Source organism: Elgaria multicarinata, chromosome 2, assembly GCF_023053635.1.
Source record: "Elgaria multicarinata webbii isolate HBS135686 ecotype San Diego chromosome 2, rElgMul1.1.pri, whole genome shotgun sequence".
NCBI classification, from domain to species: Eukaryota; Metazoa; Chordata; class Lepidosauria; order Squamata; family Anguidae; genus Elgaria; species Elgaria multicarinata.
This window is the reverse complement of record NC_086172.1, coordinates 79,622,823-79,639,207: the sequence shown is the minus strand read 5'-3', so window position 1 is coordinate 79,639,207 and position 16,385 is coordinate 79,622,823. Positions and strand designations below refer to the sequence as shown.

Here is a 16,385-nt window from a genome sequence, read left to right as displayed (position 1 = left end):
AGCAGGCTTTTGGAATCCCCTCAATGCTGTTGTTCATATTAGACTAAATATGGAGCATCCCTTGCTCTCTGTTAGCATTTTTCTACCCTCATGTGTTGTGCTTCCTGTAACCTTTGTAACAGGCTTTCCTGTAACATTTTGAATAGAGTGATCTCCTTTGTTCCTTTGAACAACATGTCATCCATTACTGGCCTTTTGTCATGAGATTTCGTCCTTAAATTGAGAATCCAGACTTGGGATGTGGTGATTAGGCCAGTTAATAGAACTGGCTTTGACTAATTTTTGTAAGATATCAACTCAACTCAACTTGGGGCATCTGCATTTACAATCCACAGCTCATTTACACTGGAATCAGCTTATGAAGCAGATTTACACAACCTATGTCCATATGCAGAAGTGGTGGCAGTGTCTTATCATAAACTCTGGACAAAACTTCCTCAGTCAATAGTTATTTCCCAGTCTTATAGTTGACATGCAGAAAACAGAAGGTTTAGTCCAGCTTTCTCTAATACCTTACTGAGAACATGTTCATCCATGGTTTTGCCCCACACGAATATGTAGGCTATATACACTATGACTCCTTCAACTATCAGATGTGTGCGTGTTTGCAGTAAAGACACATTTGCTGGTTTGACTAATACAGTAGGTGTGGGTCTACTTTTATCACTTAATAGAACATGCAGGGGAAAGGTGTAAAATCATACTCCTGCCTTCCCTTCCCACAATCTTCCTGCCTCCCTCAGCCTGGTGCTGATACCAGATGTGAACCTAGTGTTTGAGGAAATATTATTCAAGCAGTGGAAGCCAGGGCCGGATCTACACTATTGCTTTAAAGCACTTTATAACCGTTTTATAGTGCTTTAAGGCAGTTAAAGCGCTTTATAACTGTTATAAAGCGCTTTAAAGCAGTAGTGTAGATCCGGCCCAGGAAGGTAAGATAGCAGCAGCTGGCAGGTTTTGCTGCTGTTCTCCCCACATTTGGTAAGGAAAGTAGTCCTCCATTCCTACTTTACTGCCAAAATCATGAACCTTGAGCACGTTCTTAGCAAATGCATGCATGAGAACCGCCCAGGGAGCTTCGGCTATTGGGTGGTATAAAAATGCAATAAATAAATAAATAAATAAATGTCCAGTTTGCCCCGAAATCAAATCCTTTTGTGAAAGTCTTCGACAGCTGAATGTCTCTTAAAGCAATATCTTCTGAAACAGGTGTTGAAAGTGCAGTATTTACTCCTCCTCCCCCACCAGAGTACCTGCAACAACCCTGAGGAATACATTCTGAGTGCGGGGGTGGGGAATTTGACAGCTGCCATTTCCTCAAATAATTCAACCCTCTTGGGAATGGGGAAATATTTGTTCCTGACATAACGATTGAATTGTTTTGGATCTGCTATTACTCAAGAATACACCCCAGGGAGTTGGCTCATCTGCTTTTTTTCAACAATGCCCAATTTTGTGAGCTTGTCCAGCTCTTCCTTTAGCTTTTTCTTAAAGCTATAGGAACATCCCCACCCATCCCACCCACCCTGGGCATGAATGATGGGGATATTGGGGTGGCTCTACCTGCTCTCTCCCTCTACTATCTTTACCTCCTACATTTTTTGTTCCCTGCTCTTTCTTCACATTGACTTTTATCAATGTGAAGAAAAACAAACAAACAAAAACAAACACTAGCCATCTGTACTTTTGTCCCACGGAGTGAAAGTTTGGGAGAGGAGGCTTGTATTCATCCCTTAAAATAAGCAGAGCAGGCCTTGTCAAGAATATTTTATTGAAATGAAATCTACTGGATTTATTTCTCAAAAGACAGAGCAATTAAGGAAGTATGCTTTAAACATAACTTAGTTTACTGACATCTGAACTGAGCTTCTCTTGATGTGCCAATTATATTTAGCGTTTGTACAAAAGATAAAGAAAGGAACCATATAGCTATAGGGCAGGTATAATTTTGATTAAACAATATAAATATAGTGCATTTGTTATTAAATAATGATTACAATTGTTGTAGCCATTGGAATAGTTATTATCTTTTGTTGATAGGATTTCTGGATTGTGAGCATCTTCAGATGGGGGAAAATTGTGTTTCCTTACTATCACGTAGGATCGCTCTTCCTGCTTTCTTCCGTGTTGGGAACGAGTTGAAATTACACAGTGAAAGAAAGCAGAGACCATGTGGCCCATACAAATCAATGGAATGGCATCCTCTAGTGGGCATTTTATAGTGCAACTTTCCTGAGCACTGCAGGAAATAAAGTGTTATTTTTTAAAAATGGGCTTTTATGTGGATTAATTTACAACGCTAAAACCAGGAAATAGAGCAGGAGACGTGCAGGAGGATCACTGCGTCAACAAAATAAGAGCCAGTGTGATGTAGTAGCTAAAGTGTTGGACTGGTAGTCGGGAGATCCGGGTTCTAGTCCCCACTCGGCCATGGAAACCCACTGGGTGACTTTGGGCCAGTCACAGACTCTCAGCCCAACCCACCTCACAGGGTTGTTGTTGTGAGAATAAATGGAGAGGAGGAGGATTATGTATGCCATCTTGGGTTCCTTGGAGGTAAAAAGGCGGGATATAAATGCAATAATAATAAATAAATAAATGTGACCCATGAAGATCCGTGAGTGGCCAGTCGTGAGCATGCGATAAAACGCTGTTCTGAAGAAGCTCAGTATTCCATTTCATTAGTTTATCAAAACTAATTTAAAGCAAAAAATTCCTTCATTGAAACAACATTTCTTACTCTAGTGTGTGGGTGGGTGTGATGGGGGTAGGGCAAAGGGTAAACAATCACCAAACAGTGAAGGTTTCCATTCAGAATCTTCTACAAGCACGACCTCACTGACTTGCCTTCTGGATTCTGCAACAACATCTAAAAAATGTAACACACCCTTTGTCCAGGAGTGTCTTAAAGAAGCAAGCACATGATTGCTACAACTTTCTGTGGCTTAGGATGGACAGTGTTGTGACATTTCAACCTGTCTGAGAACTCTGAGGTGATCCAAGGGATGGGCTTAGCTTGATTTGGGGGCATTCTGGTTGGTCTCCTAAAGTTGGTGGCTTGTGAGGGACATAGAAACTGATCCCTTAGTTTGCAAATAACTTGTTATTCAGACTGGATGGTTTTATTTCAGTATTGCTTTAAGAATGGAAATATCAAAATATAAACAAATGTTGTTGTAGACCTAATTATCTAGGGCTGGGGATGAAGTGTTTTCTAGCCTCTATTTTTATAATATCATTTCATGTCTCCTTGAACATTTTTTTCCACCCAGGAGAAATGTTGCCTGAGTTTTCTGGCAGAAAGTTACAGATATAAACTGAGGAACACCTTTTACGTGGACACAAACGATGTTCCCTGCCTGTGATATTGGCAGGAGGCAAATATTGCTCTCACTTGAGTTGTGTGCTTTTGCTACCCCCATTACTGCTTGCCATAGAAATGAATGGTAGCAATCTCTTTCTGCGGCAGAAATTATGGCTGTTGTTTTTAGTATTTTTATACTGCCTTTCTGTAAAAAGTATTAAGGCGATGTACAGCAGATTGCGATCAATAAAATTAGCAACAACTTCATGAAAATATTTTTTAAAAACCCAACAGTGTCATCACTAAGAAGATTAAGAACAACAATAAAAATAATTTTAAGGGCCAAGTAGAAAAGATGTGTCTTGACCCCTTTTCTACTTGTGGGAAGGGGAATCAATTGTTGCTCTGAGGGGAATGTTTTCCACAATTTGGGAGCAACACTGGAGGAAATCCTCACATGCATGCCCATCAAGAGGGCCTCTGCTGCAGGCCTTAGTAAGACAGATTCATAATGAGACAAGCAGTCCTAGGCCTAAAACGTTTAGGTGCATTTGCCTAGGCCAAAGCCTGCTTGGGCATCCCAGTCTCCGTTGATAGGTTCTCCATGGAGGTAGGCGGGAGGAGGTTGCATAATGCATAATGTAGTATAGTGTGTGCACAAAGACCCAATGTTAGGGTGACCATATTTCAGAAACCAAAAAAGAGGACACCTAGTGTGTGTGTGTGTGTGTGTGTGTGTGTGTGTGTGTGTGGGAAGCAGCTTTCTGAGTCCTGCAGAAAGTACGTTATTCCCCCGCCACCTTAAAGAACCCGATTGGAGTGGAGGAGGGGAAAGGATTTCATTCTGCACCACCACCATCCACTCCAATTGGGGACTTTTCTATAATGTCCACGAATGACCCACTTTCCCCTTTAAGACCTCAATTGGAGCTCGGGGTGGGGGAATGATGTGCCTCAAGAAAGCATGTCATTTCCTCCTGCCATGCTAATGGCAGCCTTAAAGGGGAAGGTGTGTCATTCCAGGACATTATTGAAAATTATAGAAAATCCCCCCTGACACCATGGAAAGAACAAAAACCAGGACAAATCCGGGGAAATCCTGACAGTTGGTCACCCTATCCACTGTGCCCTCACCAGGAGTCCCTGCACCATACAGGCTTTTCCTTCTGAAACACCCTTCCCTTCTTAATGACAAGCATTTTGCTAGACTTGTTTTAAATGGCTGTTAATTCTCTTCAGCATAATCAAGTGTTTGGTGGACTCTTTTCAAGAATATGACCCTGTTCAGACATTTAATCCATTGTATAACTCATAGTTTGTTGTCCTACTTAGGGTTTGTCTGGCAGATGATCAAACAAACAGTGTGTGTTTCCCTCCTTCTTTGCCCACTTTCTCCCTATATCCGAAATGCATTTGTGGGCCTGTAGAACAACTGGTTTTGTTTTGTTTTTACCATTCTTGCCTGCCGCCTTTGTAGCCTGGCAAAACAATTCACGAACAACCCACTGTTCTGGGTTCACACGTAACTACAACCCAAGGTTTAAATAATCCAAAGTTTACAACTCAACATTAATCCAAGGGTTCTTTGTGTGTGTGTGTGTGTGTGTGTGTGTGTGTGTGTGGTTAACATGGTTTATTAGTACGTTAGGGTTCACACATGACGACAACCTACAATTCAACAATATATGGGTAAAATAAACCATGGGTTAGTGTTATGTTCAAACCACATCTATATGTGATAAATTGACTGCATCCCCTAGAAATCCAGATTTGTGAACATGTTTCGGAGGTGCTTCTTTTGAGCGAATTATAGGTGTGTGTACTTATGGATGGAATAATCCAGAATCACGAATGTACAATGCTACCTACGTCAGTGTGTTATGTGTACATATTTGCATGTGTTTTGCTGCCTGGGGCAGCAATGGTATGTGAGACTGGGTTGCTGGATGATGCATGGCTATTTGCTTTCTACGGAAATACATAGTTATCTTTAGGGCAAATGACAATTGAAATGATATATGCCTTCCATAACACACTGCATAACAAAGAGCCAGCACCTGTGTAATTAACATTGGAGAAGTCCCATGACTCATGACGGTCTCATGACTGAGGACAGGTTGAGGAATCTCTTGCATAGCCAATGATGGGAGACAGTCTGGATTGCAAAGAGTCAGAATGTAAAGAGGCACCAGCCAAGAAAGAAATGGGGGCATAAAGGGTGGCGTTGGCTTGGGAAGAGATGTCATTGATTTGATCATATATAGGACCTGCTGTGAAACTAATTTTCTTGAGGTACCAGTTCCCCACCTTAGAGTAAAACATCCCTATGCACGAGCAGTACAGAAAGGCCCAAGATGATAGCAGTCTGTAATGCAGTGCTAGTATGTTTCGTGGTTTTATCATTGGGGTTTAAAAGAATAATAGTTTATGGATTATTTTAAACCAGTAATAGTGTAAGAATGAGCTTTTCAAATTTGTTTGTTTAAAATAAATTTCAGGCCACCTTTAAGAGTATTCATTCAGTTTATGAGTTGTCCTATAGCTGAAGCTCTCAAGGTGACATACATGATAAAACTAATAAAATAAGAGCAATAAATACAGTAACACATTAAAATATATATTTTTAAAAGCTTTAAATGAAGCAACCATGATCTGAAATAATGTAAATAACAATATTCAGGCAGCTAAAAACGGGAAGAACTTTGTTCAATGCAGCATTAAACATATTAAAACAACACAAGCAGCAGTTAAAATTCTTTTCAATGTCCTGGGAGAATAAGAAGGTCTTTGGTACTAAAAAGCCAACAAAGGAGGCAGCAGGCGTACGTGTTTAGGGAGGGCATTCCACAATTGGTGGGTCACCACAGGAAAGACCTGCTCATGAGTAGCCACCCACTGAATCTCAGCATGTGGAGGCACTTGGAGTAGAGTAGAATCCTCTCAAGGCAGTGTACGAGATAAAAAACAATGCAAAACAAATAGTATAAAAATATAATGAATAAATATTCAATAACAATTGAATAAAAACAGATACAACCAATATAACCTGCAGCCCATGGACTATGGAAAGGCCAGTGAAAACAGGTGGTTCATTGGAGCCTTCCTGAAAATCTGCCAAGAAGGGGCATGGGGGCTGTCTTCATGGCACCGGGTTGGTGTCGCCTCCCTCTCAAATCCCGCACTTTCCCTCTCTTGGGGCAATGTAGGGTAACCCCGATGCCAAGGAGGGAGTGTGGGGTTTCTGGGCAGCCATCTGGATACCAGAGCCACCCCTGCCCTCTTCCTGGTGGAAGGCAAGTGAGAAGGACCTCTACTGATGACATCAGAGTGTGGGCAGGGTGGTATAGATGAAGGTGGTCCTTCAAGTAACTCGGGCCCAAACTATTTCATAACCACATGATCTACATAATATTCCAGATAAAAGGCTCCTAGCACTAACAATCAAAAGGGAATGACTGGATTTGCATGACATGGTGAAACAAACTATAGTGGGTTGTTATTCCATCTGAATCTGGAATGCTTCCTGCAGGGTGGCTTTTTTTCTGCCAAGCCACCTTGACAACCTGTGGCTTGTTTTAGGCATTGTTTTACCCACAATGGGTTGGTGTGTAGTCCAAAGCTGGCAGAGCCAACCCATTGTGGATTGTAGTGATCGGGCAATGAACCACTTGGCAAAAGTGGTAACCCCCCACTACTGGTCTTCCTGAGCGATTTTGATAGCCCACCACCAATGTCCAAACTGCATTTTGGATGGTCTGCCACATGTGTGTGTGCGTGCATGTATTTGGCCCCAGGTATTTAAGCAAACTTCTTCTTCTTCTTCTTCTTCTTCTTCTTCTTCTTCTTCTTCTTCTTCTTCTTCTTCTTCTTCTTCTTCTTCTTCCTACTACTACTACTACTAGTAGTAGTAGTTGGTCTTTCACAGTTGCACAAGTGTGCACTTGTGGCTGTCAAATATGTACAGCCTTGCCTTGTCAACAGCCCTGTATGTTTCAGCAGTCAAAGGAAGTGCTGTATGAAACATACAAGGAAATTGACAAGACAGGACTGCTTAAAGGCTAATTTGACAGCCATTGACAGTGGCATATCGGAAAAGGGAGAAGTTTGGCTGCTTAACAAGGTGATCCCTGTGGTTTTAAGTGGTGGGCTGACACTTGTGAGTGTCCTGCTTCTATTCCACACTTCTCTGAGTCTCAGACAAATCCTTTTAAGGTAATGGAGCAGTAATGGGAGCTGCAAAAGTGTATGTCACTGGGAGAGCAGGTTAGATCTCTCTTAACAGCAGTGCAGAAATTCAAAATACAGATTTAAAACAGTGGAGCTAAAAGACTGGAATGCTAAAATGCCTGGGGAACTAAAAAGGACTTCACCCGATGCCAAAAAGAATGCAACATAGGCACCAGGCAAACGTCTTTAGGGAGCTCCTTCCACAGCCAGGGTGCCACAGCAGAAAAGGACCTATTCCTGGTAGCCACCCACCTCACTTCCTTTGGGAGGAGGTCCTGGAACATGTCTTGATGCAGTGGAAATGATCATCCTCAAAGCAACTGCAGGCTTTTCTACATGAGGCTTTTATTGTGTGCTCGTCATTCTTCAGGCACAGTATTTTATGGGTACTTTAGATGATGACTTCGTTCGGTGATTGTCCCATACCTTCTAACTGCTTTTCCAGTTTTTCCTCTGAAAGTGCAGTGTTTCTTGCAATTGGGAAGTGACACCGCCACTAATCATAGAATCATAGAATAGCAGAGTTGGAAGGGGCCTACAAGGCCATGGAGTCCAACCCCCTGTTCAATGCAGGAATCCACCCTAAAGCATCCCTGACAGATGGCTGTCCAGCTGCCTCTTGAATGCCTCTAGTGTGGGAGAGGCCACAACCTCCCTAGGTAACTGGTTCCATTGCCATTTTTTAAAAATTTATTACATTTATATACCGCCCCACAGCCGAAGCTCTCTGGGCGGTTTACAACAGACCATGCTGCTGTGTCAGGAAGTTTTTCCTGATGTCCAGCCGGAATCTGGCTTCCTGTAACTCCAGCCCATTATTCCGTGTCCTGCACTCTGGGAGGATCGAGAAGAGATCCTGGCCCTCCTCTGTGTGACAACCTTTTAAGTATTTGAAGAGTGCTATCATGTCTCCCCTCAATCTTCTCTTCTCCAGGCTAAACATGCCCAGTTCTTTCAGTCCCTCTTCATAGGGCTTTGTTTCCAGACCCCTGATCATCCTCGTTGTCCTCCTCTGAACACGCTCCAGCTTGTCTGTGTCCTTCTTGAAGTGTGGTGCCCAGAACTGGACCCAATACTCTAGATGAGGCTTAACCAGGGCCAGATAAAGAGAAATCAGTACCTCACACGATTTGGAAGCTATACTTCTGTTAATGCAGCCCAAAATAGCATTTGCCTTTCTTGCAGCCATATCGCACTGTTGGCTCATATTCAGCTTGTGATCTACAACAATTCCAAGATCCTTCTCGTTTGTAGTATTGCTGAGCCAAGTATCCCCCATCTTGTAACTGGGCATTTGGTGCCCTAGTGCAGTTGTGCCCTTGTGCTTTGATATATCACCTATGTTACCCCCCCTCCCCAAATCTGGTAGGGATGCACCTGGTCCCCTCTACTTGTACTTTCTGTATGTTTTCTCTGTGTTAAGAACTTGATTGTAAGCTTTGTTCTGGTCTTTGGCAGGGCTTTTGTGGTTGGAATTTTGTTAGGGGGGGAATTTTGTTTCATGTAGTGCTTCTGCCTTCCACTGCCCCTTCCCTCAAGGCAAAGCTGCCAGCCTGAACTCTCAGTAATGCTCTAGGCTTGCTAGGTGTCCCTCAAACTACATGTGCTGATAATCCTTGATGAACACATGTGGGTGCCCTTATGTTGCTCTTATTGATCCCTTCTCATATTCTCTCTCGGGGTACATTGAAGGGCTCATTCTGGCCAATGAGATAGCCATGGAGGAAGTGGTGGTGAGGGAGGAAGCTAACTTGCTCTGATTGATCAGATGGCTTGTGGTGGCTACAGTGCCCCAGTTCACAGCAGTGTACCATAAATGACCAGTTAACTAGGAAAGGGACTACAACAGGTGAAGCAAGGTCACAAGGAACAGAGTGCTAATCTCAGGCCAGGCAGGTACTGTCTAAAACATGGTGGACCAGTCCTTCCTGTCTTCAAACTTTTTTGCTGGTTGCAGCAGCCTGACTCACTGTCTGCCACTGTTCACAGCCACAGAATTGGTAATGATGAATTATGGAGCACTGCCTCTTTTGAAGAAAGCGATGCCACCTTGCTCAGAGAGGGGAAAAAACCCAGTCATGTTCTTTCACATTTGGAAGTCTTATTTGACATGTGCGGAAAAGTTCAAAATGTCTGTTGCCTAATATTGATGTTGAGTTAAAAAAAACAACTTGGTTGGCAAAGTACCCTGTTAGGCAGGTTTAAGACAGGCCAAGTGGCAACTCTTCTCCCCAAACTAAAGACGTTGAAGGTAGACAACTTGTTGATTTTCACAGGCAGTGCAATATTAGGGCAACCATTATCTTCCACTATTAATTCATAACCCTTGCATGACTTTTCAGACATTTCTTATATAATCCACACTCTGCATCTCCTACTACTATTAATGGTAGCTGTCAGTAGCTTTACCATATAATCCAGTGATTCTTCCAACTGTGAATGAACTTTTGATTGCTCACACAGTGAAAGTAATACGGGGAAATGGTTAGCCAATCACTTTTCTCAGCAAATAGGGACACATAATAAATCACATCGTTTTGCATTCCAGTACCAAATAGCCTTGCCAAATAGTCAAGGGAAAGGAAAACGGAATGTAGAAACTGTTGTAAAGCATGGAATGGATCATAGAACACCTTAAGATATTGTGAAAGACTTAATAGATAATTGGTTTTATATTACTTATATGGTGGTACTGTTTGCCACAGGGACTAGGATACGACGTGCAAGCTTTTAAATAATTTTTTGCTAATTATTTCAACTGGTTTTGGTTTCAGCTGGTTTGCCAGAAAGTGGACCTTGAATCATGCATACAGCAGTGATGCAGGCATTAGTTACATACAGGCTGCATTGCTATAATGTACTCTACTATGGGTCTGCCTTTAAAGATGGTTCACAAACTTCAGTTGGTACACAATGTGGCAACAAGAATACTTGTGTATGTGGGCTAGTAAAAAGAAGCTTTTGTTTTTAAAGTTGGCTTTGCTGCCTCATAGAATCAAAAAGAGGGAGGCACATTTCTTGCAACTGCAAAGTGAAAATATTTCCTATGTATGCTTGTCCTAATCGTGGAGGATATAAAGAACATTTGCCTGCCAGGAAGCTCATTCTATACTTCTGTGTCACTAACTGGTCTCCTAAATTTATTCGCTTTTCCAGATAACTCCATTTTTTACTGCTGCTCATGCAAAAACAAGGGCCTAGTTGAGTTCTGAATTCAATATATTAAATGACTGTAACTCAGAATGGATTCACAGCAACACCGAATTCGGAGCCACCAGCCTCCACTGTGGTTGAGAAGTTGTGGATATATAAAAATGTGAGCTTGTTTCTCAGCGCTGGAAGAGCTGGATATTTAAACAAGCATTTTTGCCCGAAATGCTAGCTGTGGGCAAACCTGCGCCCACCCTTCTCAGGATTGTAACTCTTCAGAGCAGCCTCCCCCAACCCGGTGTCCGCTAGAGCTGATGGATTACGGACTGAGAGTCCGAGCAGCCGCCAATTCACAGAGAGAGCGAGAGCGAGCGAGTAGCTTTTCCTCCTCCGTTACGCGAGGAGCGCCTCTCTTCTCGCGCCCTTCCTCGCCCGTCTCCGAAGCGGGCCGGGCCGGGCCGTGGCCAGCAGCACCCTTGGGAGGGGCCCCTGTGCTACCGCACTTTGCACAACGCCGCCGCCGCCGCCACTTCTGGAGCCGGTTAAAGCAAGATGACAGGGAACATCCAGAGAGTGGCCAAGGTAAGCGGGGTGGGGCGGTGGGTTCAAGGCGTTTTCAGTTCTGCGCATTTGCTTTTTGCAGCCTCTGATGGGGGGGTGGGGGCGCGGAATGGAGGAGGAGGAAGAATTGGAAATAATTGCAGTTGCCAGACGGTTGTCCCTTCTTCATTGTCAGGGATGCCTTCGGTTTGGTGGTTGACCCAGGGAATGTCCCCGAATTAGGATCGGGTAGCAGGGCTCTCGTGGCTTGAACAGGTAGATGACGGGAGAAGCATCTTTCACCGCCGCACCTCGGTCAACGCTTTGCCATCTACCTGTTTAGGGAATTGAAATCCTAACCGGGGGCTGGGGGCAGGGGAAGTGACAACCCTCAATCTTAGAATATATATATATATATATATGTGATTTTGAGTGTGTCCAGTGTGCTTTTCTCTCAGCATTACATAACCCGAAGCAAAGAAAAAAATCTTTTAAAAATCTTTGGTTGGTTTGTTTTAAATGCAAGGGTGGCCAATGAGCAGTGAATTTCTAGGCGCGTCTTCCCTGGATAACGTTTATGTGGCAGCGTCGTCCTTCAATTATTGTGGAATTCACAACATCGACATCTTACTTAATAACCGGCTTCTTCAGAAAACCGCATTTAAGTACATGAAATAGTGATTGTAATTCTGAATCTTTAGCTGGCCGTTGGCGTAAATAGCGAAGCTGAAAATGCCGTTTGTTTGTTTTTAAGAGAAATTGACTGAGAAGCAAAAGGCTGCGCAGGGGCAAACCAGCCCCAGTGGAAAGGAGCGCCTCTCGGTTGCTTTCAGTTTCTATTCCTGCTCACTTGCAGGTTTGTTGGGGAAAGAGGAAGGGAGGGAAACTGCACCGAAACCTAAGGCTTATTTGCAGAACGCCAAGTGGTTAGTGAGGGGGAAAAGTCGTAAAACATGAGAAAGTAGATCTGCCTGCTTTGTCATTTAAGTGGCTTGTGGAAGTTTCTGACTGTGTGATCCTATACATAGGGTGACCATATGGAAAGGAGGACAGGGCTCCTGTATCTTTAACAGCTGTATGGAAAAAGGGAATTTCAGCATGTGTCACTTGTCTGCATGCAGCACCTGGTGAAATTCCTCCTTCATCACAGCAGTTAAAGCTGCAGGAGCCCTGTCCTATTTTTGATATGGTCACCCTGTTTATCCAGAACTAAGCCCCATTGAGTTCAATAGGACTTACTCCTAGGTAAGCGTGTGTAGGATTATGGCCTCAGTGACTTGAACATTATGAGGCTGTGGTACAGACACAGTGTCTAGGTGGGACCAAATCAAGAAAGGTCTCGCTCCCTTTTGGAACAGTACTGATAACTGAAATTAACATTTTGCCATATTTTCTCAAAAGTCAGCTTGGTGCCTGGCTTGAGCAAGGGAGTGGCAAGAGAAATTGAGGAGGTGGATGTAACTGATGCACAAATTACACAAAAACATCCTGGGCAAAGTGTTTTGGGCAACTGAGCCCCCATCGCCTTGACCTGTGGAGGTGGAGATTCAGGGCTGACTTCCCTTTGCTTTCATTTCCTCTATAACAGGGCGGGGGACCTGTGGCCTTCCAGAAGTTGTTGGACTCCAGTTCCCATCAGCCTCAACCAGAATGGCTGATGGTGAGGAATGCTGGGAGCTGTAGTTTCCCCTTCCCTACTCTATGATATGGCATGGCTGCATGGAGAGAAGGAAAACATGAAGTTGCTCAGTAGCAGTTTTATGCAGGCATGAACTGGGTTCAAACTTCACAGTAAACCATAATTAAGAACATCAGAACAGCCATGCCGAGTCAGGGCAAGGGTCCATCTAGCCCAGCACTGTTCACACAGTGGTCACCCAGCTGTTGACCAGAAACCCACAAACTGGACATGGGTGCAACAGTACTCGCCTGCCCATATTCCTATAGTTTATCATGATGAGAACTCAAACTCTCCCTCTTCTTCCAAAGCAGCCATGAGGAGTTTAGAAGCTGCTTCTTCTGTTTTTTTTTAATAACTGTGGCTTGTTGTGTCATCCAGACCTGACAAACTGTGGTTAATCTTACCATGGATTATTTCAACAAACCATAGTTAAGATTAACCATGGTTTAGGGCTTGAATGTAATGCTAAACTGTAGTTAGTTGGAAGCGAATATTTCCAGTCATCTCCTTGCGACTATACTGGAGGGAGGGAGAGAGAGAGCCTGGCAGCGAGACACTTGCCCAGGCATGTTCCCAACACAATAAACCATAGTTTATCATAATACCTGAAGGCAGCCTCTCTTCCTGCTAAGGGGGGAGGCATCAAGAGCATAATAAAGATAATAAATCAAGTCTGCTCCCCTCCCAAGTATTCCTACGGCTGGGACCATTGTTTAATCCAGCTCAACCTTCCCCAACAGGGTGCTCTCCAATTGTGCTGGACTACAACTCCCATCACTCCCAGTCACCATGGCCACTGATGGTAGATGAGGGGAGTTGCAGCCCAACACATCTGGAGGGCTCCAAGTTGAGTAAGGCTGGTCTTGCTGGATGACCATGCCCTGGTTTGGAACTGGTTTTGCTGGGCCATTGTCACCATTGGGCTTAAAAGCTATGTCATGCCATTTGTGATTTTAGGAGCTCGATGAAATTAAGAGGTCAGGATTCCGCTGCTTCCAGAATATTGAGGTGGCTGTGAACAATGTCTTCCTCTGGAAGGGACTTTTGGTGCCGGTGAGTTCCGGGAAGCTGGGGAAATGGTAGGGCCTGAATGGGCTGAAATCATAGTGTGCTAAACAGGGTGTTAGGTAGAGTTGCTGCCTCAGGCGACATATCTGGTGCAGCATTAAAGTTCAGTGAGGTAAAAGAACATAAGAAGAGTCCTGCTGGATCAGTCCATCATTCTGTTCCCACAGTGGCTTGACAGCCACTTATGGGAAACCCACAAGTAGGACATGAGTGCAATTTCTGTGACACGTGGCGATGGCCACCAACTTGGATGGCTTTAAAAGGGGATTGGACAAATTCATGGTGTTGAAGGCTATCAATGGCTACTAGCCTTGATGGCTATATGCTACCTCCAGTATCAGGAGTCATATGCCTATGTACAGCAGTCACTGGAGAACATGGGTGGGGGGGGGGCATTATTGCACTTGTGTCCTGCTTGTAGGTTTCCAATAGGCAGCTGGTTGTTCTCTGTGTGAACAGAATGCTGGACTTGATGGATCCTTGATCTGATCCAGCATGACTCTTATGTTGACACTCCCCCTCATGTTCCCCAGCAACTGGAATACAGAGGCATACTGCCTCTGATCCTGGAATGTTATATAGCCAACCGGACTAGTAGCCACTGATAGCCTTCTCCTCCATGAATTTGTCCAATCCCCCTTTAAAGCCATCCAAATAGTGAATTGTACGCTTCCTTTTATCAGTTTTACTGTAGAGAGGATAGATTTTCCATCAGAGGCACTGGAATATCTTGAGTTAGTGCCAGAAATGGAACAGGAAGGGACTCTGTGGGGTTGGGCTCTTTATTTTTTTAGCTCAGTTCTTAGAGCGGCACCACTCTCTCGTAACTTAATATGAACTTGTGCCTCTTCCTGCTGTTGTGCCCAGGATGACCCTCCGTACAATAAAGGTGCCTTCTGGATTGAGATCAGCTTTCCGAATGAATATCCCTTCAAGCCCCCCAAGGTGACTTTCAAGACTAAAATCTACCACCCCAACGTGGATGAGATGGGTCGGGTGTGCCTGCCAATCATCAGCACTGTGAATTGGAAACCTTTCACAAAGATAGACCAAGGTATGACTAGGAGAGAGGTGCATCGTGGAGTGTGGGGAGAGTGTGTGTTGCACTTATGACAAGGATGAGCAACTTGTGGCCCTCCAGATGTTTTACCTTACATTCCCATCAGCCTAGCCAACTGAGCTAATGGGTTGGAGAATGTGAATTGTAGACCATCTGGAGTACATCAAGTTGCTCATGTGATGGCGTGATCAGGGCTGCTGAGTTTTCTCTCTGCTTTAGGGTGTTAAGTTACACCTGTTTCTGACCCTCCTGCCCTTTTCCTTAGTGATCCAGGCACTGATAGCATTGGTGAATAAGCCTGAACCAGAACATCCGCTGCGTGCCAGCCTGGCCAAGGAATTCACTGAGGATCACAAGCGTTTCCTGTCCAATGCAGAAGATTACACCTGCAAATTCAGTGAGAAGCGGCCACCGTGCGAGTGATCTGTCCACCTCAACCAGTGCCTCCCCAACTTCTCTGCCTTCCTGTTTCACTAGTTGGCAGGAGAGTTTTCCATTTATGCACAGTCCTGGTGGGACAGAAGGTGTGTGGCACTAAGACCGCCACTCCCACAATTGCCTGTCCACAAAGTAACAGATTTAATGGAATCCTGGATTGCTCTGGCTCTTGACATGCAACTCTGAGACTAGGGGAGCAGGTCTCAGGGGGACATGGCATTTGGTGTCTCTACTTGAGAACTGGTGCAGTTTCATTATCAGAGGCTTCTTCCTTGCATTGGGTAGCCTCTCTCTCCTGCTCCCCCACCAAGCATTCTGATCATTTTGCTTTGCACTTTAAACCCCTCTGCTGTTAACATTCCCAGGGAAAAGCAGAGACGGATCAAGACACAAATGACATTCTTTAGTTTGACTCAGACCTTCTCTCCGTTTTGAGCTTTTGAAATAGGAAATGAGGTGGTGACCTGCCAGGAAGTGTCTGTGACAGGAGCAGGCAGAGACATGGAGCCAGCACTGTTGCCAACAATACGTTGTTAAAAAATATTTTTTTCCTGTAAAATATGCCTTAACAGCTCAGTCCTAAGTGCCAGCATGTAAACATTAATAATAATTATAATAAACTCTTCATCCTACTACAGCTGAAGGTCTCCATGGCACCTCGTCTTTTTCATCCTAACTGCTGTACTCACTGTTAGGTTTACCTGACCCATATTGGTGAAATGAGATTCTGTTCTTTATCAACAAAGAGGTAAGTTTTATGAGGATACAGTTGCCCTTGTCTTGTAGGTATCAGGCTATAGAATTGTGATTTACTTGCCTAGGGTCATGCATGAAGTACAAGGTAATATCAATAATAGGTTCCAGGCTTTGTTAAAGGATATGTAGTCTAGGATTCACCAGGCCATAGTCCTACAGAA

At 44.0% G+C, this 16,385-nt stretch overlaps 1 protein-coding gene across 2 annotated transcripts; it reads left to right on the top strand.

Annotated features, from left to right (window-relative positions):
- Positions 1 to 11,043: 11,043 nt before the first annotated feature.
- On the top strand, positions 11,044 to 16,105 carry UBE2L6 (ubiquitin conjugating enzyme E2 L6). 2 transcript variants are annotated; one of them, XM_063116937.1, is made up of 4 exons: positions 11,044 to 11,263; positions 13,860 to 13,955; positions 14,838 to 15,024; positions 15,296 to 16,105. In XM_063116937.1, the coding sequence occupies exons 1-4, from the start codon at positions 11,234 to 11,236 to the stop codon at positions 15,451 to 15,453; spliced, it is 471 nt and encodes a 156-aa protein (XP_062973007.1). In that variant the 5' UTR covers positions 11,044 to 11,233; the 3' UTR covers positions 15,454 to 16,105. The 2 variants fall into 2 exon arrangements, with proteins under 2 accessions (XP_062973007.1, XP_062973008.1); XM_063116938.1 differs by lacking the exon at positions 11,044 to 11,263 and adding an exon at positions 12,814 to 12,881.
- The last annotated feature ends 280 nt before the right edge of the window (positions 16,106 to 16,385 follow it).

Excerpts from the sequence above, each read along its gene's own strand:
- UBE2L6 (XM_063116937.1), top strand. The coding sequence starts at position 11,234 with ATGACAGGGAACATCCAGAGAGTGGCCAAG. Across the intron at positions 11,264-13,859 it reads ACATCCAGAGAGTGGCCAAG|GAGCTCGATGAAATTAAGAG; the intron begins GTAAGCGGGGTG and ends TTGTGATTTTAG. Across the intron at positions 13,956-14,837 it reads GGAAGGGACTTTTGGTGCCG|GATGACCCTCCGTACAATAA; the intron begins GTGAGTTCCGGG and ends TGTTGTGCCCAG.